The sequence below is a fragment of the Pyrus communis genome, chromosome 15 (assembly GCF_963583255.1).
Source record: "Pyrus communis chromosome 15, drPyrComm1.1, whole genome shotgun sequence".
NCBI lineage: Eukaryota > Viridiplantae > Streptophyta > Magnoliopsida > Rosales > Rosaceae > Pyrus > Pyrus communis.
Genome location: NC_084817.1, coordinates 9,837,300 through 9,864,769, shown reverse-complemented (window position 1 = coordinate 9,864,769; position 27,470 = coordinate 9,837,300). Strand labels below are relative to the sequence as shown.

Below are 27,470 nucleotides of genomic sequence, written 5' to 3'. Positions count from 1 at the left end.
TTGTCCATGTTAGACGCATGTTGATCATCGACTGCTCAACCTTTTTCTACTTTTGTTCTCGCTTTTTTTCCTTGCTCTTTCATTTTTCTTCGTTCCTTTTCTCGACTTCTCCCGCTCTCCCCTATCGTTTTCTGCCATTTTTGAACCATTGGTGCCTTTTCTTTTGCTGATCTTTGTGTTTGCTAGTGTGAAGTCACTTTGTTGGGGGAAAATTTGTCAACTGGTAGCTTATTTGGGTTGGTGGGTTGGGTTCCACGGATCTTGAACTTGCAGAAGCTAAATTATCTTGGTGAGTTCTTTGCTTTTTTTAGTGCAGGAGTTTGATTTTCTTTTCTGTGATTTTCGATTCTGCCAATGGGTTTCCTATTTAGATATGTGCTTTCAAAATTTGGGGGTTTTGTTGTTATCCTTAGTTTTTGGGTATGGGATTTCGATTTTGTTTAGTCTGGATTTTTTCTATGGTTTTGTTCTTCATTTTGTTGGAAACTAATATTTGGCTATGTCGTGCTTTTGTGTGTAGGTTTGGAAGCTGCGTATGTTAAAGGTGAGTGTTTTTGCGTTCTCCCTTTTGGGATTTTGCACATTTTTTATTTTTGTGTGTTGTAAGTCTTGATTGAGCACTATAAGATGTGATTGATAATAATATTTTTTTTTTTTTTTTCTGAAATCCCAATTGAATCTAAGTGACAAGCTTTACACACTTACCTTGAATTTATATATAGAGAATAGAATTTTATAATGGGAATCCATTAAATGTTTTTTCTCAGGCTATTGTTCTTTTTGATAGGAAGAGCTTGGTGAATAATGGTTTTGTGTTTGTTTTCAGAATTGAGATATGTATGTATTCGTGTTTTTGTTTATGTTTTCTACCTTTTAAGAGATTTCGAGGTTTTGATCGTGTTGTTTTTAGGTTTTTATGCGTTGGTGTTTTCGGCTAAGTTTTTTGTGTTTATTTTGCATTTATCAAAATTAAACTAGGGGAAATTGGTCTTTGTGTTCTCCAAAATCTTTAGAGATTACATTTGGCTAAATTTTGTGGATTTCTTTTGATCTATGTAGCAATTCTTTACGTTACTTTTTGTGGATCTTATACGCTTGGATGGTGTTTAACTAATAGGCAATTTACTATGATGTAGACTGAGAGAAAAGTGAAGCATATGAATCAGCTAGAAAGCATTTCAAACCCAAGCAAGCACCCTTTCAAGATAGATCACTTTATTACAGGTATAAAAGATGTTATTGATTGTTTTTCTTTGTTTTTTAATTGGAATCAAATCGTGGTTAATGATATTCAATTAATGGAGAATGTGACTTGATTACCATTGAAATTTGATTGAAAATTTTTGTGATGATTCAGACTCAACAAAGTGTGATGCATCAATTTTATAGTTTTAATTTTAAAGGCTAAAGAAGAACATGTTAAAATCTCTGTATTGGTTTGTTAATTACCCAGAGTGATCAATTGATTTTATAGTTTTGTTTTTATTTACTGAAGCAGGATGTATTAAATCTCTATGTTTGCTTTGTTAATTAGCAAACTAAGACCTGTGTGTTTAGATCTATTAAAATCTTTGTATTGCTTTGTTAATTAGCAAACTAACATTTGCATGTTTGGGATTTCAAAATGAATTCCTTGACATGTGTTGATGAAAGTGATGAAGGGTTTTAACTTGTGATGGCATGCTTATACTAAGAAAGAACCTTTGTCAACGTTTGTGTAACTGTTTTGGTTTTATGAGTGTGTATATCAAGCTTTTGAGATATGGTGTTGTTCTGGTCTCACTTAGATTTTCAATCGTATTTTCCTGTGTTGGTTTCGTGGATATCGATTCGATTGTGCAATGTTATATGGTTTGATTTTTGCTTTTAATTCTTTGACTTAATGACTGTTTAGATCATTACAAATATTTGTTGTTGAGCAGTTTTCTGAGATGAAAAATTAAATTGATATAAGTTTTGTTACCTTTTGGTTTATCAGTGCATTTGGTCAAATTTTTGTTAGTTTTGATACTTCAAGTTTTCAGATGCTTTCCATGTAAGTAAGACACCTAGCATAATAAAGATCCAATTAGATTGAACATAAGGGTACTTGATTTTTTATATTTTTTATGTTAGCATATATTATTCAAATAAAAAAGTGAGATGAAAAAGGTATAGCAATATTACCTTAGCTGTGTTATTATTTTCTTCGTATAAAAAAACATGGATTTAGCTCTTTGTTATCTATTCTGTTTAGCATTTTTTTTTAAATAGGAAATTTTATATATTCGTCTTAGATAAAGATTTTGTGAGAAAGTACAAATTTTTGACAAATTTTTTTTGCTATTTGGTGATGAGTGGAATTTGAACTAGGTCAAACTTATCTTCTTTCTTGCTCTGACTTTTGAACGTAACATCATGTATTTTCTCATGGGATCCAAGTTTTTATGATGCACTTTGTAAAAAACTTATGTTGAATGAGGTGCTGAGATTTTTTAAAGGTCATGCAGGTTTTATAAGTGTCAAGTGTTTCAGATGCAGTGTTGTTTATTTGAATTCTTAAAAGTGTTATTTATTTAAGCATCTTTTTTGCTGAGCACGGTGTTCATTTTGGGTGATAGGTTTGATGACAGTGAGATGTAATTCATATTTGTTTGTGTAATTTGATTTTAAAAATTTATATAACTAAGCTAGGTGGTTATTTTAAGAATGGACTTGTAGGTTTTCTTTTGCTTTTCTATGTTGTGAAAATCGTGTGTGGAGTTGTGTTTAGTTTTTTTTTTTTTTTGGTGTCTTAACATAATGTGTCTTTTATTGGTAATGAGGTTGGTAATGATGAGCTTATTGTTGTATTTGTTTGTAAGAAACTGATTTTAAAACATGTGAACTGCTATAGATATGGTGTTGTTGTGGGTTATTGCCTGAGTGAGTAATGAATGGTATCAATGTTGGCAAAATGAGAAAAAAGAAACTCAGAAGAAATGATGTGTTTCAACGCAATGATCACCTTATTTGTATAAAAAAAAGTGATTGGTGTTATTATGTTTTTTAGGAGATATAATATTTGTATGTTCATATTTTATAAATTGTATTTTAGATCATAAAAATAGCTAGAAATATATTTGTGTCAAAAGGAAAGAAAAGTATATATGCACCTATTTACAAGTAGCATGGATCAACTGTTTTAGTTGTGTATTTATGTCCTTCTATCGGGTTTTTTCTCCATTAAATGATGATCAAACTTTTATTTCGTTTTTCATGTGTTTTCCACATTAAACATCAGCTGAGGATTTGGCTTTACTAATGTTTGCAAACTATAGGTTTCATACTAAATTAACTCTGAAGATTGGTGTTATCATTGTCTGACGTATTTATTTTTCAATTTCTACTAATTTTTATCTTATGTAACTCCAAATTGCGGCTGCATTTGTTTCTTTGAATTTGTTCATCTTCCTATTGTAACAAACTGCATTTAAATGGTAAATCCTCTGGTTGATAAGCCAAGTTCACTTTTTTTTTTTTTTTTTTTTTTTTTAAACAAATCAGTCTTTTTTTTCGTGTTTGTTTTCAAATTTGTTTTATGGTGATTCTTAAGTTTGTAAAATTTATGTTCACTTTTAGTAGGTTAAATGGAAACCTTGAAGGTCCCCCTATGCTGAGTTATGTCCCTACACTAAAGTAGACAAAATAAAGATTCGTGTGTGTAGGGTCTGGAAATCAAGCATTCCGGGAACTATTAAAAAATACGTGACATTATACTGTATTGTAGTTGATGAAACAGTCAGTGATCATTGTCTTATCATTTTAATTAGGAAATTTAACAGTACTAGTTATGTCATTGGTTTTCTTTTCGTTAGTAATTTGTTGATTTGTATTTATGTTTTTATAATTTTCTTTTTTGTTTCATTTTTATGCATGTATAAAGTGCTTTATAAATCTTCCTTCTGATGGTTTACATATTTTCAATGTCACATCCCGGCTCGGACGGGACCATTTCCTGAGCCGGACTCCACCGTAGCATGATATTATTCGTTTTAGGCCCCAACTACGCCCTCACGGTTTTGTTTTTGGGAACTCACACGAGAACTTCCCGATGGGTCACCCATCCTGAGAATGCTCTCGTGCGCTACTTGTTTAACTTGGAAGTTTCGATGGAACCCGAAGCCAGTGAGCTCCCAAAAGGCCTCGTGCTAAGTAGAGATGAGAATATACATATAAGGATCACTTCTCTGAGCGATGTGGGATGTCACAATCCACTCCCCTTTGGGGCTGGACGTCCTCGTCGGCACACCACGACCAGGGTTAGGCTCTGATACCAAATTGTCACACCCCGGCCCGAGCGGGATCACTTCCCGGCCCCGACTCCACCGTAGCATGATATTGTCCGCTTTGGGCCCTAACCACACCCTCACGGTTTTGTTTTTGGGAACTCATACGAAAACTTCATGATGGATCACCCATCCTGGAAATGTTCTCGCGCGCTACTTGCTTAACTTCGGAGTTCCGATAGAACCCGAAGCCAGTGAGCTCCCAAAAGGCCTCGTACTAGGTAGAGATGTGAATATACATATAAGGATCACTCTCCTTGGCCATGTGTGTCACATCTCGGCTCGGGCGGGACTACTTCCCAGGCCCGACTCCACCGTAGCATGATATTGTCCGCTTTGGGCCCCCAGCAAACCTTCACGGATTTGTTTCTGGGAACTCACACGAGAACTTCCCTTTGGATCACCCATCCTGGGAATGCTCTCGCGCGCTACTCGCTTAACTTCGAAGTTCCAACGAAACCAAAGCCAGTAAGCTCCCAAAAGGCCTCGTGCTAGGTAGAGATGAGAATATACATATAAGGATCACTCCACTAGGCGATGTGGGATGTCACGTTCAATGAATCTATTTACTGATTGTGCCAATTTAATCTCCATGTATCAAAATATAATGTTTTTTTTATCCTTTTTTTGTTGATTACCTTCTTAATTCTTTTTTTTTTCTTTTTTTTTTTTTTTCTAGATGTGATCAATTGTGAAGAACAATGAGGTTGAAGCTTCTGCATCAGACATTGATTTTGAAGTCGTTGCCTCAAAGATTCAGGATGGTGATTGCTACGAAGTCATGAATTTTCAAACGATTAAGATTAGAGGGCAGTATAAAGTCGTGCCACATAATACCCAGCTTATATTCACTTCTAAAACAGTGTTTAGAATTCTATCTGTTGTCTTTCCGCCCATTCCGTGACAACGGTTTTTCCTGCTAGATTTTAACATGATTTATCCGTGTCTGAATAGATATGATATTCTTACAAGTAATATTAAAACATATATATCTATTTGTCTACGTGTGCATCAACTAAAAACATTTCCGTTCTTTTTTTTTTAATGAAATAAGTTTTGACATAGTCTTTGTGTTAACTTTTTAAATTGTAAGATGTAATTGGCCATCTGACTATGGTCTAGCACTTGGAACCAAAACAAATTAATCAAAGAATAGCCCAGAAGTTTGATATGCACATTGAGAATATCAGATTATTCTTTTGTCTCAATACTGCAGTTCTAAATTATTACCAACATCTCATTTGTTAGGGTGGGAAAAAAAAATTTAATCTTTGTTTTTTATTTGTTTTTTGTACAGAAAAGAAGAGTTGTCTATTACGTTGTGGGAAGATGTTGCAAAAGCTTTTTCTTCTTTATCGGTCCACACAATGTCTTTGCCCATTATCGTTGTATTTAAAAGTTTAAAAGTCAAGCTTTATCTAGGTAGCTGGTTTAACTGAAACACACTTTTTCTATTTTTATTTTATTATCTTCTTACATTAGTTGCTATACACTATTCCAGCATTTTATCATTATATAATTTTAGTGTATTACATTCCTATCCTTTATGACAAAGCGTTTGTTTTGTTTCTTATCTGTTGGTTACCAACTATTTTAATGTATTTATTGCGATTTGTGTTTAGTTTTTAGCCATTCATGTTCAAATTATTTTCCCACACTCTTAGACCTTTTGATTATAATTTTTCTCGCACTTTTAAACATCTATTGTCAAATTGAATATATTTACTCATCTCTGATATTTTACTCGTGTTTGTTTTATATTTGTTATTATTTTTGGGATCTACATACAAGGTCATCTTGAATAGTACTGGTTTCTCACTTTTTTTTTCATTGACCCGAACATCCCAGAGGTTAACTCATACAAATCAATGTGAGTGGACATCTATAATTGTGCTTCCTATTTATACCTACAAAGAAATCATTTTTCAAAATTGGTTACTGTCTTTTTAAACTTACAGGTTCTTGGCCTGTACAAGTACTGCCCCTTTTTTCAAGACAAATGGAGGCTGAAGTTTTGTGTACTACAAGAAGAGTAACAATAGATGAGTTGGCCTTTTTAGATCATGATCTATATAAGGTATAAAAATAATTTATTTGCTGGTATCTTTTTTTAACATCAAGCATTTACGTTGTTACATATTTAACAAAAACTAAGTTTGTTCTTTCTTTTTTTGCTGGATATGTGTGACAAAACATTTTACAAAATGATACATTCCTATGTAAGGCATCAGTCAAATGTTTTGACACACTTTTATAATTGGTGATATAGTGCTTGCCCCAATTGTGTCAAGCAAATGCAAAAAGATCCGACAACTAGACAACTCATTTGTCAGAAACACCTCAACCATATACCAACACCTTGGCAATGTTTAATATACAAGTTTATTGTTTTCCCACTTTTTTTTGTTTTTGTTTTTTTTTTTTATTATTTATGTTTTTGCATTTTTGGCATTGCTTTGTTCCTTTACAAATAAAAAATTGCTTTAGATATGTAACCTCTATTGTTTCAAAGTTATTATTTTGGTTGTGACCCAGTTATAAAACATGAAAAACTGATGCAATTCAATTTTTAAATGTAGGTATAAAGTTAATTTAATTCTTGAAGACAACACTAATGAAATCAGTGCTTTGATAATTGGCAAGTCTGGAGAAAAACTGTTTGGTATGCCTTGCAAAAATTTAGTCTTGAACCAGAGATTGGTTGACCAACAGCAGTTGCCAAATGAGTTTTTTGGGATTGATTGATCAAAAGATCTTTCACTTGTGATTTGGAATTAGAAGGAACACTTTCAACTCAAGCAATGTGCTAATTTATAATGTCTCTAGTGATGCAACTATCAAACCAATAACCCCGCAAATGCTACCAAGAGAAAGCATAGTATCATCCATTACGGTATCAACTTCGACCTCACCACCTGAAACAAGCGATCAATCACATAAACAAAAGAGGGAATATGTGAGGAGAGCCCTTTTTACTGGCAGTGAACAGAGGTTTGCATTCGACTTCCATGCTATAATCAAATCTAAGCTTTCGTTTTGCTTCTTTGTCTCAAAAAATTTATATCTTCTACTGATCTTGCTTTGTTTGAAATATATTTGTGAAACATATTTTTTTTGTTTTTTTGTTTTAAGAAAAATTTTCCAAATGAACAATACAATCAATTATACTTAGGCAACATTTTCTCTTTTTTGTCCAATCAAATGTACTATTTGGTATACACATTTAAAATAGTGAAGCAAAAGAAATTTCTGAAGTTGACCCAAGATAATTTGATAAAATTCCTATCAAAGCACTGGAAAAAAAAAATTGCCTCCAGCTCCTACAAAAAACGAATACCATCATTTCAAAAAATGACTAAGAAGTATGTTTTCATTTTCGTCAACTTTTTGCTTCAAATCTGCTTCAATGTGACTCTAATCACTTTTTAAATGCTTTTCATTCTTGTTCAGTATGTACAACTTGGGTTGTCAATGTTAACACTCATGAAACTGTTGCAACAACACTTTTCCTGCACTGGTGAAGGATATTTTGCATCTTTTGTTACCATATCTTCAATAACATCCAACATGTTTAGTAGTTTCATCTCTTTCTCCTCAAAACTGGACCTCCATTTACCAACATTTGTTAATTTTTTGTGTACAAAAGCTGGTTTAGTTTTTAGGACACATGGAACTGTTAAGCTAGCATATATAGCTGTTAAACTTTTTGTATCACCATGTGAAAGTATCTGCTCAATTTTTTTTATGTAAATATGATGGTGTTGATCCAAACATAGTTCTAATTGTTGTAATGCAATTGAAAACTTTCATGTTTGTCCCTAATTTCACAAAATTGAACCTTTTCTCTGTAAAACTTTTCCCATTTATTTGTTATCAATATTGTTGCTATTTTCCAAAACCATTTTTCAAGTCTTTCATACACAATTTGGTCATGTTTTAAAACTCACAGCAACGCGCAGGTACTTATAGCTAGTAAGTTCTATAACCAAGACATGGTGGAAAAATTAAAATAAAATTATTTGGAACTGATTATACAATACATTGTATAACAAATTTTACACAATAAAAGCTTGAGTTTAGCATATATAATTTATTAAATATGCAGTGGAATAAAATTAGTGCACAATTACTTCACAACCAAAAATACAAACAAATTAATTGAAATGAGTAAACCTTACAAATACATAAAATACATGTAAATGAGATTCATAAATGTACTCACTCTCAATTTGCATATATTTTATGTACTTTCAAAGTTTACTCATGTCAATTAATTTGTTTGTACTTTTGGTAAAGAAAGTGTGCACTAGTTTTATTCCGCTGCGTATTCGATAAATTATATGTTGTAAACACAAACTTTTATTATGTAAAATTTGTTATACGATGTATTGTATACGATTAAACGATACATTCTCAAATCAAAGAACAAAGAAGGTACCCATATAAGTTTAAAAATGGATTAGAAAAAAAATTGAATAGATTTTATATAAAAAAAGGGTACATTTTACATATTACAAATTGGTATATTTAAGAATGATTACATTTTAAGATTTAAAATTTGAAAAAATTACATGAATGGGTACATATAAGATTAAAAAATTGAAAACATTTTTTTAAAAAAAGCTAATGGGTACAAACTTATTCTAATTTATTTATTTATTTTGGAAATGTTTTGAATTGAAAATTAGTTAGGAGTTAATAAAGGTGTGAGTATTATAATTCTAAATCAATTATTAATTTTTATTTTAAAAAAGTTATGTAATTATTACATTAATGCTAAGGATTTGAATCAAAATCTGAAAACTAATAAGGTTTCAGTCAATGACCATTAGCAACTAAGGATCAGATACTAATTTTTCTAAAATATATAGATATTCGTGCTAATGTTGGAAATAAAATAGAGTGTAGGACACTATTCAAAATAGAGAAGAAATCAAAGTGTGTTGACTTCTTATTAGAGTGCCTATTTATGAGCTTAAGATTTACATAGAAAAGGTCTCAACTATTTACATACTACATATAGATTCAGAATATGAACATCACATAATAAATATTATTCATAACAGAATTTAAATTTTTAGTATAATTTTGTGTAAAATGGTTGTTTCTTATGTTATTTTCATGAAATGTGCTATCTATACACATCTTTTTACTTCTCATATACCCTCTTAATTTTTGAATCAAATGAATTGAAAAAGAACAAACAACAAAAATTAACAATGAATGTGTGTGAAATAAAAATCAAAGGGTATGGGATATTACACTTCTATTTTCATGTCCAATGGTCACAATGTCCCATGAGTAAGGACGTTATCCAAAGTGGGCCATGGATCCAGGTGGCGAGTGTCACACGTGTCAACTCACCCTTTTTTCTACAGAGCCGCTCTTCGACGCTCCAAATCGATGCGATATTATATAAACCCCTCGAGCCTCCAGGTCTCCGACGATAATATAAAATCTTCTATTCAGATTTATAATTTTTCTTTCTTTTTATTATATAATTAGGGTTTTCTATTTTCCGCCCTGGCGAAGCTAACCCAAACCCTAATCCTCCTCCACTCCAGCCGACTCTCCTCCTCAGCTCAGCTCGCACAAGGCTTTCCCGCCCAATCGCCCATCGGTTTCTCCGACCGCCGCTCGATTTTGTTCATGTAAGTATACGGTCTAGATTAGATTGATGGTAACGTATTTATTTGATATCAGTCGTTTCGTGCTGGTTTCGCTGTTATGGTTATGAAATTAGGGTTTTTTGGGAGTCGGATTGATGTGGGTTGAATGAGATAATTACCTTTAGATTTAATTTTGGTTGTTGTTGTTATGTATGTTGATTTTTATTTTTATTTTTATTTTTTATTTGTTTTGTTTTTCTTCGTGTTTGGGTCAGTCTACTTGAATTGGTTTTGCTCGTGTGTTTAGGGTTACTTTATGAAAATTGACGACTATGGTATTTAAAGACACGTTTTTTTCCCCCTAAAAGACCCGTTTATGTGTGTATTATGTTTTCTTGAAGAACAACTTATGCCTCCTGAGTAAGTTTTCGTAGATTTTCCAAGAAGATTCAATTATGCATATGCTTGTAATTAGTTGGTGTATTGTGTCTGCAAGAGATTCTTCTTCCGTTCTCTTTTTAATTGTTTGTTTCTTTTTTTAATATGATAAAAGAGATTACCATAAGCTGTTGGATTTACTGGTTGGGCAGTTTTTGTATGCAATGTTTGGTGCTGCTTTGCCAATATATGAGAAGCTCTGGGTCTGGGCCCTCAATGGTGGACTTACTTTAGCAAAAATGAAGAATTTCTTTGAGGGTTATTGAACCCTGTGATGAAGACTTCAGCGTATAAACCAACACCAGTTCAATGCTCAATCAATGCAGCCCACAAGGTGCTGATTCACAGGAAACTGGAGTGCTAAAAGACCCCTACTAAACTGGTAGAGGGTTGGTCTTGCTGCTTCCAGATTTTTTCTTACTACTGGCTTGAAATTCTTGTCCTTTCTCCGCTGGATTTGTGATTGTTTCGGTTTCACGGGTTGTAAAGGGGATTCCACCCCTGTTGATTAGTGCCTGTGCTTAGGCCCAGAAAGAAAATAGAAAATTTATGCAACTAGTAATACCAGCTTAATAAATTGAATGTTTTTGGAATTCGGAATTTTAATGCAATTAAGCATGATTGTCTTGTCTACTGAGCTACCCAGAGTCCCTAGTCAGTGTGAGATTTTTCTGGGTTCCAAGACAAATGCAATAGCTTTATCTATCATTACAATTGGGGACTAAAGTAAAATTAGTAAATTATTAACTTGATAAAACCCAGCAGAAAGTTTTTTATACACAGTTTTGAAGTTGGTTTATAAAGAAGTTTTATCATACAAACAATCGATAGCTTCCGAATGAAGTTTCTTTGAGAGATTAAATCATCCATCATCATTTGGCTTAGGTTCTAAACATGTATTGTTAGTGGTGAACTGTGACCCGATAGGTACGGAATGAATGTCTCAAAGATTTGATAAAGAAAGACGTAGTTATTTATGTTTCTGATCGGGTGCCTGAAAGTTGTTCTACTATATGGCTTGAGGTTCAATTTTATGGACCTGAAACTAAACGATTTTGAGCCTCCCAATATTAGAAGACTAAACTGGTTGACAGAAGGGTCCCGTAGGCACCCTAAATGGTTGCTATGTATTAGGTTTGTATTTAAGTAGACATTGATAGAACTTTATTTCTACTTTTCACCCACCAATTCTCGCGGATGCACCTAATGATTGGATACACTAGTTCCTTTTTTTATGTCTGCTCTCCTTTCTCATCATTTCTTGTATTGTTGAGGTCTAAATTGCTGTGATTTTTTAACGAATTGAGTTTTGTTGCATTATCTTTGTTTGTTTTCAGTTGTTAAATGAAGGACATGTTCTGATCAGTTTCTTAGGAGCAAGCTTTGAGTTTCAGGAAACTTGATGTTTCTGATCTAGCATGTCAAACAATCTTCTGTCACCATTGTTGCCAATATCAAGCATGGAAATGGGTCAGATTGACCCCATTTTGAAAGGTATGGACTCATCAATGCCACAATTTCAAATGGTAGGGATGAGTTCTGTATCTAGTAACCCTGAGTCACACCACCTTTCAGTATCAAGTCAGCAAATGGAACTGATGGTGGATCCTGTACCTGACAATCCTGGGTCACATGGCTTATCAATGTCATACTTCCAAATAGGACACAGTGATCGTGCAAATGGGAATTTTGGTTCACTGAAAATTTCAACGCCTGGCAATCAACTGGGAGAGATTGTATCATTGCCTTATAATTTGGGATCACATCAGTTGTCATCGACTAAGCGAAAGGTGCCATTGGAACCCATGACTAATAATCCAGCAACGCCTCAGTTGTCAATGCCAAACAAGCGTGTGGCATATATGGAACATAGACCATGGTTGCAGCAAGCGCCTGTATCAAACAGAAGAGCTGTAGAAATGGGATCTGTGCACAAAGCTCCGGGATCACCTCATTTGCCAGCGCCAAATAAGAAAATGGTAAAGATGGATTCCATGGAGTCTCTGCAGAATGTACCAGGGTCACCTCATTCGCCAGTTCTGAATAAGAAAATGGTAAAGACGGAATCCTTTTCTGGTAGGTCTGGGTCTCAGTGGTCTTCTAGTCAAAAGAATCAAACACCGCGGATACAGCCATCGAAGCTTCAAAATGAATCATTTGAATCTGTAAGATCCAAGATGAGAGAATCGTTGGCGGCTGCATTGGCATTGGTTAATCAGCGGAAAGATAAATGCGTGGATTCAGGAAAGAAGGGGCACACACATGGGACTCCCCAGCCTGGCTCCCATCCAGTTAAACCTGACTCTGAAGAGCCTAAGGAGAATTCTCCTTCCAGCAAAACTTGTTCTATTAGGAAAAGTAAAGATGGAGAAGGTGCGGGCCAAACGATTTTGGCTGATGCAACTACAAATGTTTCCACATTGACTTCAATATGTGATGGGAATGAATTCCAATCAAAAGATATTTTTCCTCATGTAAATGTTTCATTTGGTGACAACTTGTTTGTCAAAGATGAACTTTTGCAGGGAAATGGTCTGTCCTGGGTTTTGGATTCTGAAAGGGAAATGGAAGAAAGGAAAGAAATTGAACCTGCTGAAGAACAGATGATGGATCTTGAGGAATTGGGTGGACCCCCAGATGAACAAGTAGTTCAGTCTCCAGAAGAGTTGGCCTTTAGAATTGAAGCAGAACTATTCAAACTTTTTGGAGGTGTGAATAAGAAGTATAAAGAGAAGGGAAGGTCCCTTTTGTTCAATCTTAAAGATCGTAATAATCCAGATCTAAGAGAGAGAGTTATGTCCGGAGAAATAGCTCCAGAACAATTATGTTCTATGACTGCAGAAGAACTTGCTTCGAAGGAGCTTTCTGAATGGCGGATGGCAAAGGCTGAAGAACTAGCACAAATGGTTGTTTTACCAGACTCGGAAGTTGATATGAGACGATTAGTGAAAAAAACACACAAGGGTGAAGTTGAAGTTGAACAATATGATAGTGCTTCAATTGATGTTCCAGTTGACGCAACATCACATAATCATAGTGAACCAAGAAGCAAGGAGGTAGAAATGTCTACCCCTTCGAAACCTAATAAACTCAAGGACAAAGTAAATGCTGCAGGTGAGAAGAGTAATACAGAAGACAGAAGTGTCTACCCCTTTACTATTCCTTCTACTGAAGCTACTGATTTAATGCAAGGCCTGATGGTGGATGACGGATCGAAGGATCTTCCTCCAATTGTCTCCCTAGATGAGTTCATGGAAACCTTGGACACAGAGCCTCCTTTCGAGATTCTCCCTGAGAAAGTTACACGCACCTCAGACAAGGATGACTCTGAGATAGGCTCTGAGTCTCAGTCTTTGGTTCTAAGCCCCAAGGATACCGTTAATGCCTCCCCACTGAAGGTTGATGAAATTTGTAAAACAGATACGACTTCAGATACTGACTTGAAAACCAGTGGCAGTCCTCCTATGATCAAAATTGACAGTTCCTCTGGGATTATAACTGACAGTCATTCTGTGATGAAAACCGGTGATAGCGCAGATACAAAATCCCATGACGTCAGTGCTGTTGTGAAATCCATTGGCAGTCCTGAAAAATCAGTATCTAGACTAGTTGTCACACCGAAGGGTGAACTTGTTTGGAGTGGCTCCCTGCAACTGAATCTCTCACCCCTGGCCTCCGTTATTGGGATCTATAAAAGGTACGTCCTTTAAACATTCGTTTTGTCGTAGATTCTCCTTGTTCTGCATTTTCCATTTACATATTTGTTTAAAGAAGATTCTATTTTCGGATTGTCCACTGCATTTGTGCACTGCTCTTTCAATCAACGTTTATTACATACCACTGCATTGGTACAATCTTTTAATCTATCTTAGTTGGATACTCTTTGAAGTTGAATTTACATGTGGACTGATATTGTGTGCAGTGCCATGATGGGTTTGTGGTAGATGTTCATTTTTGTTCTACTTTATGTTCTGCTCCCTCATCTATTTCATCTTTGTGAAACTAAAGATAATACTCAAATTGAAAATGCGTAAATTAATTATGTTCGTCAATGTAGTGCTTTCAAGTGTTATGCGATCTGTATAATACTAAAGTTTTCGTTTCTGATTCATGCTAATCCAACTTTTCTGTTGCAGCGGTGAAAAAGCCACGGCAAAAGATTGGCCTGGTTGTCTTGATATCAAGGGAAGAGTCAGACTCGATGCTTTTGAGAAGTTCCTGCAAGAGCTGCCACAATCCCGAAGTCGTGCTATCATGGTATCTCCAAGTTTATTTTTATTGTTTAAAGATTCTTGTAATATGTTATGTTGTGACAACTCAGAAAAGGAAAATCTTTTAAAATGTTTGTTTCGGAGGTCGCTTAGTTCTTCTAACATGCCGTGCAGTCTGTTTTCTGGGCAGTTTATTGATGCTTAGACTCCGCGAATACAAAATAAAGAAGGGGGAAATCGATTGTGTAGTTTTCTAACATATAGAGCAGGGATCTATGGAATTGTTATTTTGTTGGGGGGGGGGGAGCGCCGCGTCTGAAACGAATTCTATGATAGATTCAAGACACTAGTGTTAAATTGGGTTGTGCTTGAATTACTCTGAAGAGAACTCTCCTGTTAAATTGGGTTGTGCTTGAATTACTCTGGAGAGTTGAAGAGAACTCTCCTGTTAAATTGGGTTGTCCTTGAATTACTGTTGGGCAAATGAAACTTAGATAGAAGCATTATGACTTTCAGTAACTTAGGAGTTAATTAACTCTCTTTCGGGGAAATGGTTCGGACGATGAAGATTGTACCAAAAATGACGCATGAACTCTCTTTCGTTCATTAGAAATTTTGGATCAATTTATCTATGACTTCAATTATTGTATGATACAGCGCTGTAGCTTACTGATTTTGGTTTTGTGCAGGTCGTGCATTTTGTTCCGGATGAGGGGTCGTCGGAATCGGAGTCCGCAAGCATTCGTGAGGTAACATCAATACAATGATATGTTTGTAAAATCCCATTCTTTAACTCCCGGTCTACTATATTCATACTAAAACTTGTTCCGGCCTGCAGGTGGCTGACTCGTACGTGACGGATGAGAGAGTCGGTTTTTCTGAGCCGTGTTCGGGTGTGGAAATTTATTTTTGCCCTCCCCATAATAAAACCGTAGATATGCTCAGCAAGGTTATTCAGACTGAACACGTTGAGGCACTTAACAGTGTTGATAATGGCCTTGTTGGTGTTATCGTCTGGAGAAAATTAACGTTGCCGAAATCATCTCACCACAAACACATTTCGAAAAAGCAACAGTTTTCTACTACTAGTACTACTACTACATCATCTAGGAGACAGCACGATACAAACTACACGTCTAAGATGGCTCCGTCCCGAGCCTTACCTCCGACCCACACTACCCCTGCCCGTGATGACGATGATGACGATGATGTTCCTCCCGGGTTTGGCCCTGGCGCTTCTCGGGATGAAGATGATCTCCCTGAATTCAATTTCGCTGGTGGGTCGAATCAGTTTTCTGCCCGAAGGCCCTCCTCTAGGGGGCCTGGAACGGCAGCGCAGCCCTTCTATCCCAAGTCCCATGCCCCTTCTCGCCCGGTAGATCAAATGAGAGAGCTGATACAAAAATATGGTCAAAACAATAGTAGTAGTAGTACATTTCATCAGGCAAGTAGGGTTTCGGTTCATCCGTGGAATGACGACGACGATGATGACGACATACCGGAGTGGCAGCCTAATGTACCTTCCCAACCCCAAACTCATTACCAGCGTTTACAACCGAGGCTGCCGGTGAACGGCTCCCAGCAACAAATGCTGAGACCCCGTATCGGTTTAGCACACCAGCAGGAGTCCCTTCAGCCTATGGCACCCAACTTACAAAACCCTAATCTTCCTGTGCAGCAAGGCTGGTGGGCTCCGCCACCACCGGCGCCGGGAGATGGTCAGTTTTATGGCGAACCAGATAGAGGAATGGTTGCTCAGCCGGGGATAGCCTGGCGGCAAAATGTTGCTAGAAGTAGAGAATTTTGATTTTATTTTATTTTTTCCCTTTTCTTGTAAATTAAATCATTTCCTTTGTATCCAAACACAAAGGTGAGCTCTTATGCTCGCTAGTGGTGGTAGACAAAGTAACCATAAAGTAGGCATTTTTAGCTGCACAACTTTTGTTTGACATTGAAGTTATTTGCTCCGTTAAGACTGCTTTTGTAAGAAACATTACGCTCATAAGCACCATTTCTAGAAGCCTAGAAGTACGTTTCTTAAGAAAATAGCGGTATTTTCAATCAAACTTTCAACCACTTTCTATAAAATTACTTCAAAGTGGTTTTTGAAGCAACACATGTTCACTTCTTCAAAATGTGTTTGTATAAATCTACACACTTATACCACCTAGTACTATAATCTAGTATTTCTTTTCACTTGTAAGTGAGAGGTCTTATGTTCATTTCTCGCCAAATGCGAGCTTGGATCACATTATTGCTAGCTTATTGTGAGATTAAGTTCATCCTCACCTCCTTGATGTATATATCGTTTGTTAAAAAAAAAAAAAAAATCCGTAAACACTTACAAGTTTTTCTACCTATCGTTTTAGCCCCTATGCAATTTCAAATCCTTAAAAGTCGGAAAATAATTCTACTTACTCCTTGTTTTGCGGTATGATGGTTTCCAAAATGTGCACAGAGATTTTACTGTATAATACAGGACATAGTGCAAAGAGAATTTATAATTCAAGATATATCCGAACGTATTTAAAAAGGCAAAAATATTCTTGCATTTCTTATTGATCATTGTAGGATGACGAGGAGGACGATGACGATGACGATGACGATGACGATGACGATGACGATGACGATGATGAGGAGGACGCGTATTAATGAGAAGCAAATATGGGATACAAGAAATGATACCTGCACTGTACTTTTATGACATTTTGTATATGGTCTTATTTTGACTTGCCTAGATAGTCAAGTGGATTTGGGAATATTGAAATGTTGCATGTGTTTATAGTTTTCAATGATTTGATTTCAAATTATTATTAAGTATAATTCAGTGGCGTTCTTGGATCTATACTGATTCCATTTAGTGAGATAAGACTTGATGGTGGTTGTTGTGTTGTAAATTATTAATAAGTAGAAACTCTAAAGAATGAAAAGAGCGACAATCACTAACAAAGAGGCTAAAAAAGAACAGTAACACAGGAAAAAGAATCCCCAGCATGTAAGCCCTAGACAAAGGGGCTCAAGAGGTATGAGTATGAAGATTTGGGGTAGGGTTGGGTGTTTTAGTGGGTTTATCGACCAACCAAACCGAATTTGGTTAGGTTGGGTTGTAAATTTTAACCATTTATTTTTAGATTAAAATCTAACGATCCATTCACTCAATAAGTTGGGTTGAGTTGAAGTATTATTAACCAGATTGAAACCGATACACCATATATATAAATAGGATTTTTTCCGACATTTTCTTAATCTTAGGACCGAAGTATGATTTTTCTGACAAGCACAGACCATGCACACTATATGCACAACAATCTGACAAATAATTTTTTTTTAAAACTTGAAATAACCAAATTTTTCCTCCCATGTAAATGGGTTATTGCGAAAGGCCCAGTCAGCATTTTCTCCTTCCTTGTCCGAAAACCTCTCTCGCGACCCTTACTCGACGAACTCGCAACGGCGTTATATATCAATTTGGGGGTTTGTTGGTGATGGGCGATGAGAAGTCGGCGTCTTCGATCGTAATGGCGAGTAGAGACAGAGAACCGCGAGATCGTGAGCTTCTCATTCCGGTGGCGGACTCCGGCGGCGAAGATGCATCGTCCAAACCCACCTCGTCTTCCTCCTTCTCCCACCACACTAGCCGCTTTCTGTTTCAGATTTCATTGCTTTGTGTGTTGTGTTTGGTTGCTGGGAAAATGGAGGATTCGAGGGAAGTCCTTAATACTCTTCAAGGACACGTTTATAAATTTGGCAGCAGGTGAGGTATTTTTTGATGTGGATTAACAACACTCAAAGAGATTTTGCAGGAGAATATGGCATCCAATTGCTGCCATGACTTTAAACAGATTGGAACTTGATGCTCTGCCTATAACAGGAACGGAGCCAGAAATTTCTTCCAGTGGGAGCAACCGAAAACAACTAAGAAAACCTTATTATAGTATTGTTATACGCAATATGCTATTAAAAATGGTTTTAAATGATGATGTATCACAATTCCAATGTTACAAAAATTTCAATATAGTAGTGGAAAGTGGCAAAATGATGAGAAAAATATAAGTCCATGATAGACAGGAGAGGGTTTTTTTGGTTTGAATGACAGAACAAGAGTACTATTGCTCATATAATATTTGATATAGAGTATAAGTAGAATAAATGAATGTATGTTGGATATTAGATACATATATTTTCTCCAAAGATAACCCGTGTATATTATATAATTGTACTTTGCAACTAAACAAACGAATTACTTGAGTGGGGGCATCTGCCCCTAGTGAGCCTTCATTGGCTCCGTCCATGCCTATACAGATTCCGTAAGATTTGTGGTTGAATTTTATGATTGGTATTATATTTGCACAATATGTTTCATATCGTCATTAAGGAAGAATACAGTGACCTAACATATGGTTATGAAAATGTTCGATGGTTTTCAGAAGTTAATCCATGTAAACTTTGTTTGAAATACTTCTAGCCGGGGTACATGTTAGTGGATTGAATATTTGAATGTGTCTTGTGTAATGGAGAGATTTCTTGGAGGTTTTGTGTTGCCTCTGCTGCTGCTAACTAGTAGCCATATTCAAATGCAAATGCCTTTGTCTTTTTTGCCAATGTTTTCGTAGAAAGTGAATTGCAACTCATGAAGTTACCATTTTTTTTTTCTTCTTGCAGCTGCTTTTATTAACTGCAGCGTCCTCTTTCTTGTCAATTTGGTAGTGTTTCTTCTTATTCTATTTAATGCACCAAAACTAGGTAAGCTAGCTGCTTTCTGTGAATTTTCCAACTTGGTTTTGATATTTCGAATGAATTTAGGTAGACATGTCACCAAGTGAATGTGTTTGTGAGATACTAGGAAACTATGTGCAAAATGTGCTTATGGAATACTACCTTCTTGTTAGTGAGTTGACATGTAAGGTCTCACATGCAAAGGGTTTTCTTGATATGACTATGCTACCTACAAGAGACTAGCTAAAGTTCTTTCATTTTCCCCAAAAATAATGTGAATTGTGAAATGGTCATAATCACTTTGTTAAGTTCATCATGCACGTTCACTGTTGCTTGAGGTGCATTGACTCACCAATCAGTAAATCCAATCACATGCCTCGATTGATAGTACAATTCTACAGTATTCTTCCTTTTGTTTTCATTGTACAAAGGTAATTGTGTGTTTATGGATAAGGAATTGAGGAGATTTATATTCATGAATTTGGTTTTTGGGAAGTGGGTGCTCTCCTGATTTGATTACTTTCATTGCTTTACTTGATGCTTAGGTAAGACGAATTTGCATTGGTGACGCTTAAACACACATATATACAAAAACGACATTTTTTTTGCCCTCTTAAATGTGACGGTATACGAACTTAACATTTTATTGCCACCACAACACATTCTTAATGTCGTTACAGTAAAAGGTTTAGGATTTGGAAGGATTTTTTTATGAACAAAAGTTGTAAACTCAATTCCTGACAGCCTGAACACCATTGTTCACAAGCCATCATATACCCACAATACGCAATCATGAATCAGTCAATTCCATCCAGTTTTTGTTGGTATCACATTTAATGACATCTAAATTGATCATCAACAAATGGAGACCAAGGACAAGTCATTGGACAACACTTGGTTTGTCCACAATACATTCCTAATGTAGTTACACAAAAAGGGTAAGCAATTGGAAGGAGTGTTGCTGACAAACTAGTTGAAAGCATACAATCCGTTTCCATCCATTTATGGCTTGATGTGCCATTTAATTACATCTGAATTGATCATCTATAAAATGCAGGCAAGAACAATGTAGTGGCCATGGTTTAGGCACACATGTCATGACTCTCTTACGGAGTGACAGTGATTCTGATGATCCAACTGATCAAATTGTAGAATCAAAGGTCAAATTGTTGATGTTGTAAATTATTAATAAGTAAAACTCCAAAGAGTAAGAAACACGACAATCACCAACAGAAAGACTAAAAAAAAAAAAGAAACAGTAACACGAAGGAAAAAGCATTTACTTATTAATAATTCCGCATGAAATATTCTTAAATTGTTTTTGATTTCTAACAAGCTATATTCTTAAATATTCTTAAATTCCGCATGAAATATAAATATAAATATGTATGTGTGTGTGTGTGTGTGTGTGTGTGTGTGTGTATAACTAGCTACATAACATACTATACTCTACAACAAAACATGTAGAGCTGTCAATACATACAGTTTAATATACGAAGAAAATAGATAACAAAAGAGAAAGAAAAAGAAGAAGAAACAATGGAGTGGAATCACTCAGTACAATATATCCAATAAGTTTTCAAACTGTTAGCAGAACAAAGAGCTTCTGCCCGATTTTCGCCTTCTTTTCGAGGGCTTCTCCGCCTTCTTGTCGAGGAATTCTCCGTCTTTTACTCGGTCCAGTAGCTCCAATGGATGCTTTCAAACTGTTGGCTAATTTACAATGGCAAAATGTAAGGACTCTTCAGCCTGTCAAAGTTCGTTTAAGTGTAGATCTTTGCTCCGGGGTCAATCTTGTAGGGAACTTCACCTCAAACTTGATCTTCAAGTCACCCCTGTTGGCGGGCCCTTTTGCTATCGGCATACCCTCCCTGGCAACAACTAGCTCGTACCCGGGGCTCACAATGTCAGTCACCGAAATTGATAGATCACGACCATCTAGCGTGGTGAGGTGTAGTGTGGTTCCACCCAACGCCTCCGCTAACGACACCTTTTGGTTCACAATTAGGTCATTGCCATCTCTCTTGTAAGTGTCATGGGGCTTCTCATCAATCACAAAGACAAGGTCTGCCGGCAGCTGGCCAAGCTGTTCATTACCCTTATCAGGAAACGTAATCTTGGTTCCCTTCTTCCATCCTGGCTTCACTTCGATTGTCAATATTTCTTGCTCCAGCACTTGGCGTCTGCGATTTTCGTTTTTCCAGAACAAAATTTGTCAGCTAGGTTATCATTTATGAACGTCATCTGGCTTGAAATCAAGAAAGAAACATCATTGTAGATCTTTTATATGCCACATCAGCCACGTTAACGATTTTCCTAAACAACTTGACAGAACGGGATAACTTCGGACACGAAATGAAAACACAAGGGGTGAAGCTACACATTTGCAAGTGAGATTTTCGTCAAAGCTCGGGGCATACAAACGAAAAAGTCTAGATTATCATATGAAAGCTATGGTTAATATTTCTTGCGATTCAAGTAACAATCAATGTACAGACAATGGGAAAATAGGGATAGTTTTAAAACGAATTACCCATTTGCATCAACCACAGTTCTTGATATCTTCATTTTCCGTGTTGACCCAGCATACAGTTCTTCAAGGCTGCAAGGCAATTTGCTCTCCACTGCCGGCGGTTTCTTTCGAGTAACACCCTCACTATATGATCGAAAAGTATTTTCGTTGCCTCCAAATCCCCCAAACACTCCGCTTCCATCAGACGAGAATCTCATAGACTTCCCAGCTCCTGATGATCCAAATCCGAAAGGACTACTTCCGAAGAATTCGGCGAAGATATCCTCTGCATTCCTAGGATTAAACCCTTTTGATCCAGCTCCGCCGCCATTTCCAAACGGGGAACCACCACTTCCTGGAGGTGGCATGTCTTTCAATCCTTCTTCGCCATACTGATCGTAAATCGCTCTCTTTTGAGAATCACTCAAGACCTGAATTCACAAATACATTTTCTCCAATCTTTATTTTCACTCACAAATGAAACTCAGCTCTTTCGGACATGAAAGAACATACAAACCATCTATAACAATAGCAATTCCATTTCATTTGAGCCTCATTTAACAAATTCGAGACTAGAAACCTAATTCCGAATTTGAGACAAGAAACCTATTTCTAAATTCTAATTTGAGACTAGAAACCAATGTCTAAATTATATAAGACAGATGCTACACCCGAAAAAACAACAATCATTGTCTATAAACGCGACCATAGGACGTCATGCAGGAAGAAAGACTGTATATGTACACACACATTGTAAATTACAAATTATGAGGATAAAATGGAAGAATGATTGTGCAACAAGAAAAGCAGAAAGAAAAGGAAGATACCTCGTAAGCCTCGGAGATCTGCTTGAATTTGGCTTCTGCTTCTTTCTTGTTATTAGGGTTCTTATCAGGGTGCCATTTCATTGCCAGCCTCCTATATCCCTTCTTCAGATCATCCTCTCCAGCATTTCTGTTTACCTTCAACACGTTATAATAATCCACCCCCATGTTCTATAATTTTCCAAATTCAATCACTCAGAGATCATCAGAGGAGATTCTTCAAAGCTAGAACCTGTCATAAAAACCCAGATCAGCATCCACCTCTCTCTCCTCTTTCTCTCTCTAGAAAGAAGCAAATGGGGAAATGGGGTTTGTTAAGACCGCGTTTGGTAGATATATTTATCTTATCCTCTTTTTTATTACCGAGGATCACGGACATATTTGTAAGACCTCAACAAAGCGGACATGTTTGTAAGACCTCAACAACTTTAACGGCACAAAGTCTAACTAGATGCAATTTGAGATATAAAAATCACTTACATGCAACTTTGTATTATGGTTTGATGGTATTATTTTTACTTGTAAGTAAGATATTTTAAGTTTGATTCTCGACAAAGGTGGATTTGAACTATATTATTGCTAGCCCATTGTGAGGCTAAGTCCACGATCTCCCCCTTAGTATAGATAACATCGTTTGTTCAAATAAATAAATAAATCATGCTCCCATTTTATTTATATCCTGGTTGTAATATGTAATTTTTCAGAGGTGTAATATGTAATTTTTGCTTGGGTTAGGGAATGGTACGATGTCAGACAAATTGCGGTGGCGAGGAGCAGTGCAGAGTTTTACTCCGTCGGCAAAATTATTTGGGATCCCAAGATACCGCAGCCCACATAAACGAGAGATGTTTTACGGAGATAGAATCCAAATAGGGTTGTGTACCGTCAATTGCTTTGTTTTGTAATTTGTTTTGCTTTATTTAATTATGAACACATGGTTCTGAATCTTTATGTTTGCTCATTTACTTCGAAAATAAATTTTTTCGTCAATATTACTGCATTGAATGATACGGTAAATGAAATGAATGGTTAAGATTGATAATAGAAATAAACTGTTATGGAAATTCTAACGACTAAAACACCCTGTAGCGTTAAATATTATGTAGCATTATAGAAAATGTTAAATGTTTTTGAAGTTCCAATATTATGTGGATGCAAACATGATGTAATGGCGAGGGAGAGCAACTTCCATGGCACTAGACGCCAAAGTGGCAGCGTACGTGCCATGGAAGTCCTTTCAGAGTGTCGAATTGTGATGTGCACACCTCACGACTGCCACGAGGAGCCAAATATTTTCGCTATATCGAAGCTTTAAGGCACTATAAGCACATTGATATCATAACAAAATGTCATGAAGAAGCACATCACTTTCATTTCAAAAAAACCCGGAGTAGCAAGAGAATTGCACAGTGAGCTTTTTCGGCTCATAAAACCTGAAGATGTCTAAAAAAAAACACAAGCATCTAACAACTATACAACCATATCATCAAACTATGTGTGCATTTGATGCTCCCCCAAGAGATATATCCTCTATTTATATACTTCTTTTACCCATATAACCAAACATGTCAAGAGTAAAACAACTGACATTTCTTTGTTTTCCACAAAATCAAACAGGAGACGGGCGTAGGACCTATGATTTGGGCGAACGACTGGCTTCACCTGCTACATTCTTCAGCTTCCATGCATTATTGCCCACCAACCCAGATTCAGAAACATCACCAATGTCCAAAGTGTCTGGAAGACTTTCAGAAGATTCGAACTGCAGTAAGAAACAGAGAATTTCAGTAAATAATAAAACACGTAAGTCGGATTGCAGAGTTATTTCAGTGCTGATACTCATAAACATAAAAATCGAATTCCAATACGTTTGATGTTAACGTTGAAGGTAACAAACAACCAGAGATGGAGATTCCTGGATGTTCTAACTTTATCAAGTTCATAATAAAACTTTGCCGGAAATGCAACCAAGCAAAAGTTCAATGCATTCTATCCTATCAATAGTGATTCTTTTATTTGCTTAAAATACGTATATTTCAATATACCACCGGCCCACCGTACCAATGGAACAAGATGATTCTTTCTCATGAATACGCTTCGCACACAAATAAGAATTGTCACGAAGAACCAAAACACTTAAAGTAGAAAAAGGAGTTCTACCATGTCAAAGAAATAGACTATACATAGAATACATATTACTGTCATTATAAGCCATACAACCATGACAAAGCATGCAAAGTCAAATGAACTTGGAAATTTGCAATAGAGAATATGTCAAAGGAAAGGACTGTTTTTTACTTAATGAAAGGTGACATGAAGTGTGCCACTGCTTCAAATTGGATAAAGAATTCCCAGTTTTGACCTGTTATAAATGATACAACAACACAACCTGAACTAATCTAAGTAAACAGAGATTCTATATATTCAACTGCTTTCAGAATTGCAAGCAGCGGTATTTCGGTATTTATATGTAATGCATAGCAACATAACAGCAGTAGAGGACAATGTATGATATTTGCAACATGAATAATATTTAACAACATCAACATTAAGAAAAAAAAATATGAAAGTGACCTCAAGTTGGTTCAGCATGTCAATGGTGGCATCCAGGTCGCCCCTATTTGCCAAATACACATCACTAAGGGACTGATCAGATATACCAGGAAATGACATCCCAAGATATTCCATATCCATATCAAAATCTTCATTTTCTGACACTTTAATCACATTCTGCGAAGATGAACCATAATAGCCATGAGCAGGGTAGTTCTTTACAGCATATGACTTTGGACTCTGGAGTGTTGCAGTACCAGGGGCATCAGATTCAAGATAAGGTTTGCTATGATGTTGATTATGGGTAAAATTCTGAGGGTTCCCAAACCAGACTGACTCATTGCTGCGGCTAGAATCTTTTGTTGTCACATAAGTTCTATCATCTGTCTCCCTCTTCGAGAGTGGAATGTATGCTGCTGCGTAGGGATTCAAAGAAGAAAGTCCTGGCTTCATGGTCTTAAATCATAAAAATCTGCCATTTTGAAAGAAACGGAAAACCCGATATTATCAGACAACATTAAGAAGATAATCATTAAAGAAACAAAAATGGTAAGCTTCCATGTCTAAACAAGCCATATTAAAAAAAAAAAAAGACGGGGGTTCCACAAATAAAGTGGTTCATTATTGTGAAGTTACTCAAAGCACAAATTAACTGTTGCACCAAGAACTTTCAGATAGAGGTGAGAGTGTTTCTAAAAATCTGAAACCATCCTTTTGAAGTTACCAATTTAGCATTAGGAGGCTGGGATCAATCCCATATCATATCTTTGATCTTTATTACATGACGAGAGGAATCTCTTGAGGACTGATCTTGCAAACACGAACAGGTGTGTGTTTTAATCACAACAGTTACTACTCAAAACAACTAAAGAAAACAAATTACCAAATCCATAATCCTTTACAAACCGAGCTAGTCAAAGTTAGTACCTCAACTTATCTAGAACTCAACTCTATGTCCAAACGTACACACGAAGACTGACTCTAGACAATATTAGATCACTATCCAATACCCAATTCACATCCAAATATCCAAGTTTCTTAAACAAAAGAATATACGATTCAAGCAAACAGCCTGCAGATCAAGATTCACTTTAATCAAAATTTACATCCGATTACTGTTTTTTTCATCAAAATTCAAGCAATTAAGCATAAAATCTCACTTTCCTCAATAATCTAAACCTTCCTCCTCGTAGTCAAGCAAGAACACCTCCTTGTTCATACACACAGACACACACACAGATAAACAAAATTGCAATAACTTAACCAAAATCAACTCGACTCACATCACGAAAAAGCAATTGCGAAACACGAATCACCGCAATTTTGAAATCGAAATGCGATTAAGAATCTAAGATAAAGATAATATCAACAGCATGAATCAACGAAGGTCAATGGAAGCTCACCGAGTGCGAGGGGATCTTGAAATTCCAGATAAGCAAATAATAACCCCGGAGTCTCCGAAACCCTAATTTCCGAGATCGCTGTGAAGACGAAACGCGAGAGAGAGAGAGAGAGAGAGAGAGAGAGTAAAAGCAAATGATTGGAATAAAAATATTTTGGGGAATTCCATTTCTATATTTTGCTGTGGATATGCATGACACGGACGTTTTGCCGGGTTTACTATAAACTGTTTGGGATAATTTTTTTTTACTGTTACACTTTCACGTGATATTAATTTCAAATCATATTATTGGGTGTGGTTGCGTTATCCTATGACTTCAAGTTTAATTAAATGTTAAATTATTAAGGGGTACAAGAAGACGATGAAAGTATTAAATTTGTTTTTTTTTTTTTTTAATCTTACTCGTAGCGTTTCTCTTAAAGTTTGACAACGTTGAGATTTAACATTTCATTCTCTTTGGTTTGGCCAAAAGAAAACGTTTAACAACAAACATTAAAAACACTTACGAATTAGAAAAACACTTAGCCATTGGCACTTTTTAAAACAATAACTGAATTTCTATTAAAAATCTTTGACGTGCTTTTAATAGAAAAATTTAAAGGCATAAGTGTTTTCTAAAAGAAATATTTTCAAACGAGTGCTTTGACACTCATTTGTAACAACAAAATATTAGCGGACAAATAAGCGTTTTCAACTGTTGTAATAATTGCAAGTGTACCATATCACTTAAATTAATGGTAATACATGACAAGTAGAATGTCGTTCCAATGAGATTCAGAATAACTAAATTTATTATTGTAATAACTGCAAATTAAAAATAAATAAAATAAGAATTATGATGACAAAACTAGATATGCAAAGAAACTGAACACTAGTAAAGATAAAAATGAATGCAAAT

General features: G+C 35.8%; 3 protein-coding genes and 1 long non-coding RNA gene across 7 annotated transcripts; 2 read left to right on the top strand and 2 right to left on the bottom strand.

Moving 5' to 3' along the window:
• Positions 1-68: 68 nt before the first annotated feature.
• Positions 69-5,294, top strand: LOC137716847 (uncharacterized). The gene is made up of 4 exons (XR_011065751.1): positions 69-289; positions 521-544; positions 1,137-1,224; positions 4,987-5,294. It is a non-coding gene; the product is annotated as an uncharacterized lncRNA (long non-coding RNA).
• Positions 5,295-9,739: 4,445 nt separating this feature from the next.
• LOC137718317 (uncharacterized) lies at positions 9,740-16,509 on the top strand. 3 transcript variants are annotated; one of them, XM_068457841.1, is made up of 7 exons: positions 9,740-9,958; positions 10,507-10,688; positions 11,692-11,848; positions 11,930-14,051; positions 14,491-14,611; positions 15,255-15,314; positions 15,404-16,509. In XM_068457841.1, the coding sequence occupies exons 3-7, from the start codon at positions 11,773-11,775 to the stop codon at positions 16,370-16,372; spliced, it is 3,348 nt and encodes a 1,115-aa protein (XP_068313942.1). In that variant the 5' UTR covers positions 9,740-9,958; positions 10,507-10,688; positions 11,692-11,772; the 3' UTR covers positions 16,373-16,509. The 3 variants fall into 3 exon arrangements, with proteins under 3 accessions (XP_068313942.1, XP_068313940.1, XP_068313941.1); XM_068457839.1 differs by having other exon boundaries at positions 11,692-14,051; XM_068457840.1 differs by lacking the exon at positions 10,507-10,688 and having other exon boundaries at positions 11,692-14,051.
• Positions 16,510-20,743: 4,234 nt separating this feature from the next.
• LOC137718447 (uncharacterized) lies at positions 20,744-22,910 on the bottom strand. The gene is made up of 3 exons (XM_068458001.1): positions 22,621-22,910; positions 21,815-22,224; positions 20,744-21,464 (listed from the first exon to the last, which is right to left on the bottom strand). The coding sequence occupies exons 1-3, from the start codon at positions 22,783-22,785 to the stop codon at positions 21,026-21,028; spliced, it is 1,014 nt and encodes a 337-aa protein (XP_068314102.1). The 5' UTR covers positions 22,786-22,910; the 3' UTR covers positions 20,744-21,025.
• A 1,046-nt stretch (positions 22,911-23,956) lies between these two features.
• LOC137717660 (polyadenylate-binding protein-interacting protein 6) lies at positions 23,957-26,726 on the bottom strand. Of its 2 annotated transcripts, none has more exons than XM_068457086.1 (3): positions 26,574-26,726; positions 25,192-25,642; positions 23,957-24,379 (listed from the first exon to the last, which is right to left on the bottom strand). In XM_068457086.1, exons 2-3 carry the CDS (start codon positions 25,621-25,623, stop codon positions 24,251-24,253), a joined length of 561 nt encoding a protein of 186 aa, XP_068313187.1. In that variant the 5' UTR covers positions 25,624-25,642; positions 26,574-26,726; the 3' UTR covers positions 23,957-24,250. The 2 variants fall into 2 exon arrangements, with proteins under 2 accessions (XP_068313187.1, XP_068313188.1); XM_068457087.1 differs by lacking the exon at positions 26,574-26,726 and adding an exon at positions 25,895-26,111.
• Positions 26,727-27,470: the final 744 nt, after the last annotated feature.

Excerpts from the sequence above, each read along its gene's own strand:
- LOC137718317 (XM_068457840.1), top strand. The coding sequence starts at position 11,773 with ATGTCAAACAATCTTCTGTCACCATTGTTGCCAATATCAAGCATGGAA. Across the intron at positions 14,612-15,254 it reads CCCGAAGTCGTGCTATCATG|GTCGTGCATTTTGTTCCGGA; the intron begins GTATCTCCAAGT and ends GGTTTTGTGCAG. Across the intron at positions 15,315-15,403 it reads AGTCCGCAAGCATTCGTGAG|GTGGCTGACTCGTACGTGAC; the intron begins GTAACATCAATA and ends TCCGGCCTGCAG.
- LOC137718447 (XM_068458001.1), bottom strand. The coding sequence starts at position 22,785 with ATGGGGGTGGATTATTATAACGTGTTGAAGGTAAACAGAAATGCTGGA. Across the intron at positions 22,225-22,620 it reads AGATCTCCGAGGCTTACGAG|GTCTTGAGTGATTCTCAAAA; the intron begins GTATCTTCCTTT and ends TTGTGAATTCAG. Across the intron at positions 21,465-21,814 it reads ACTGTGGTTGATGCAAATGG|ACGCCAAGTGCTGGAGCAAG; the intron begins GTAATTCGTTTT and ends CGAAAATCGCAG.
- LOC137717660 (XM_068457086.1), bottom strand. The coding sequence starts at position 25,623 with ATGAAGCCAGGACTTTCTTCTTTGAATCCCTACGCAGCAGCATACATT. Across the intron at positions 24,380-25,191 it reads ACATGCTGAACCAACTTGAG|TTCGAATCTTCTGAAAGTCT; the intron begins GTCACTTTCATA and ends TTCTTACTGCAG.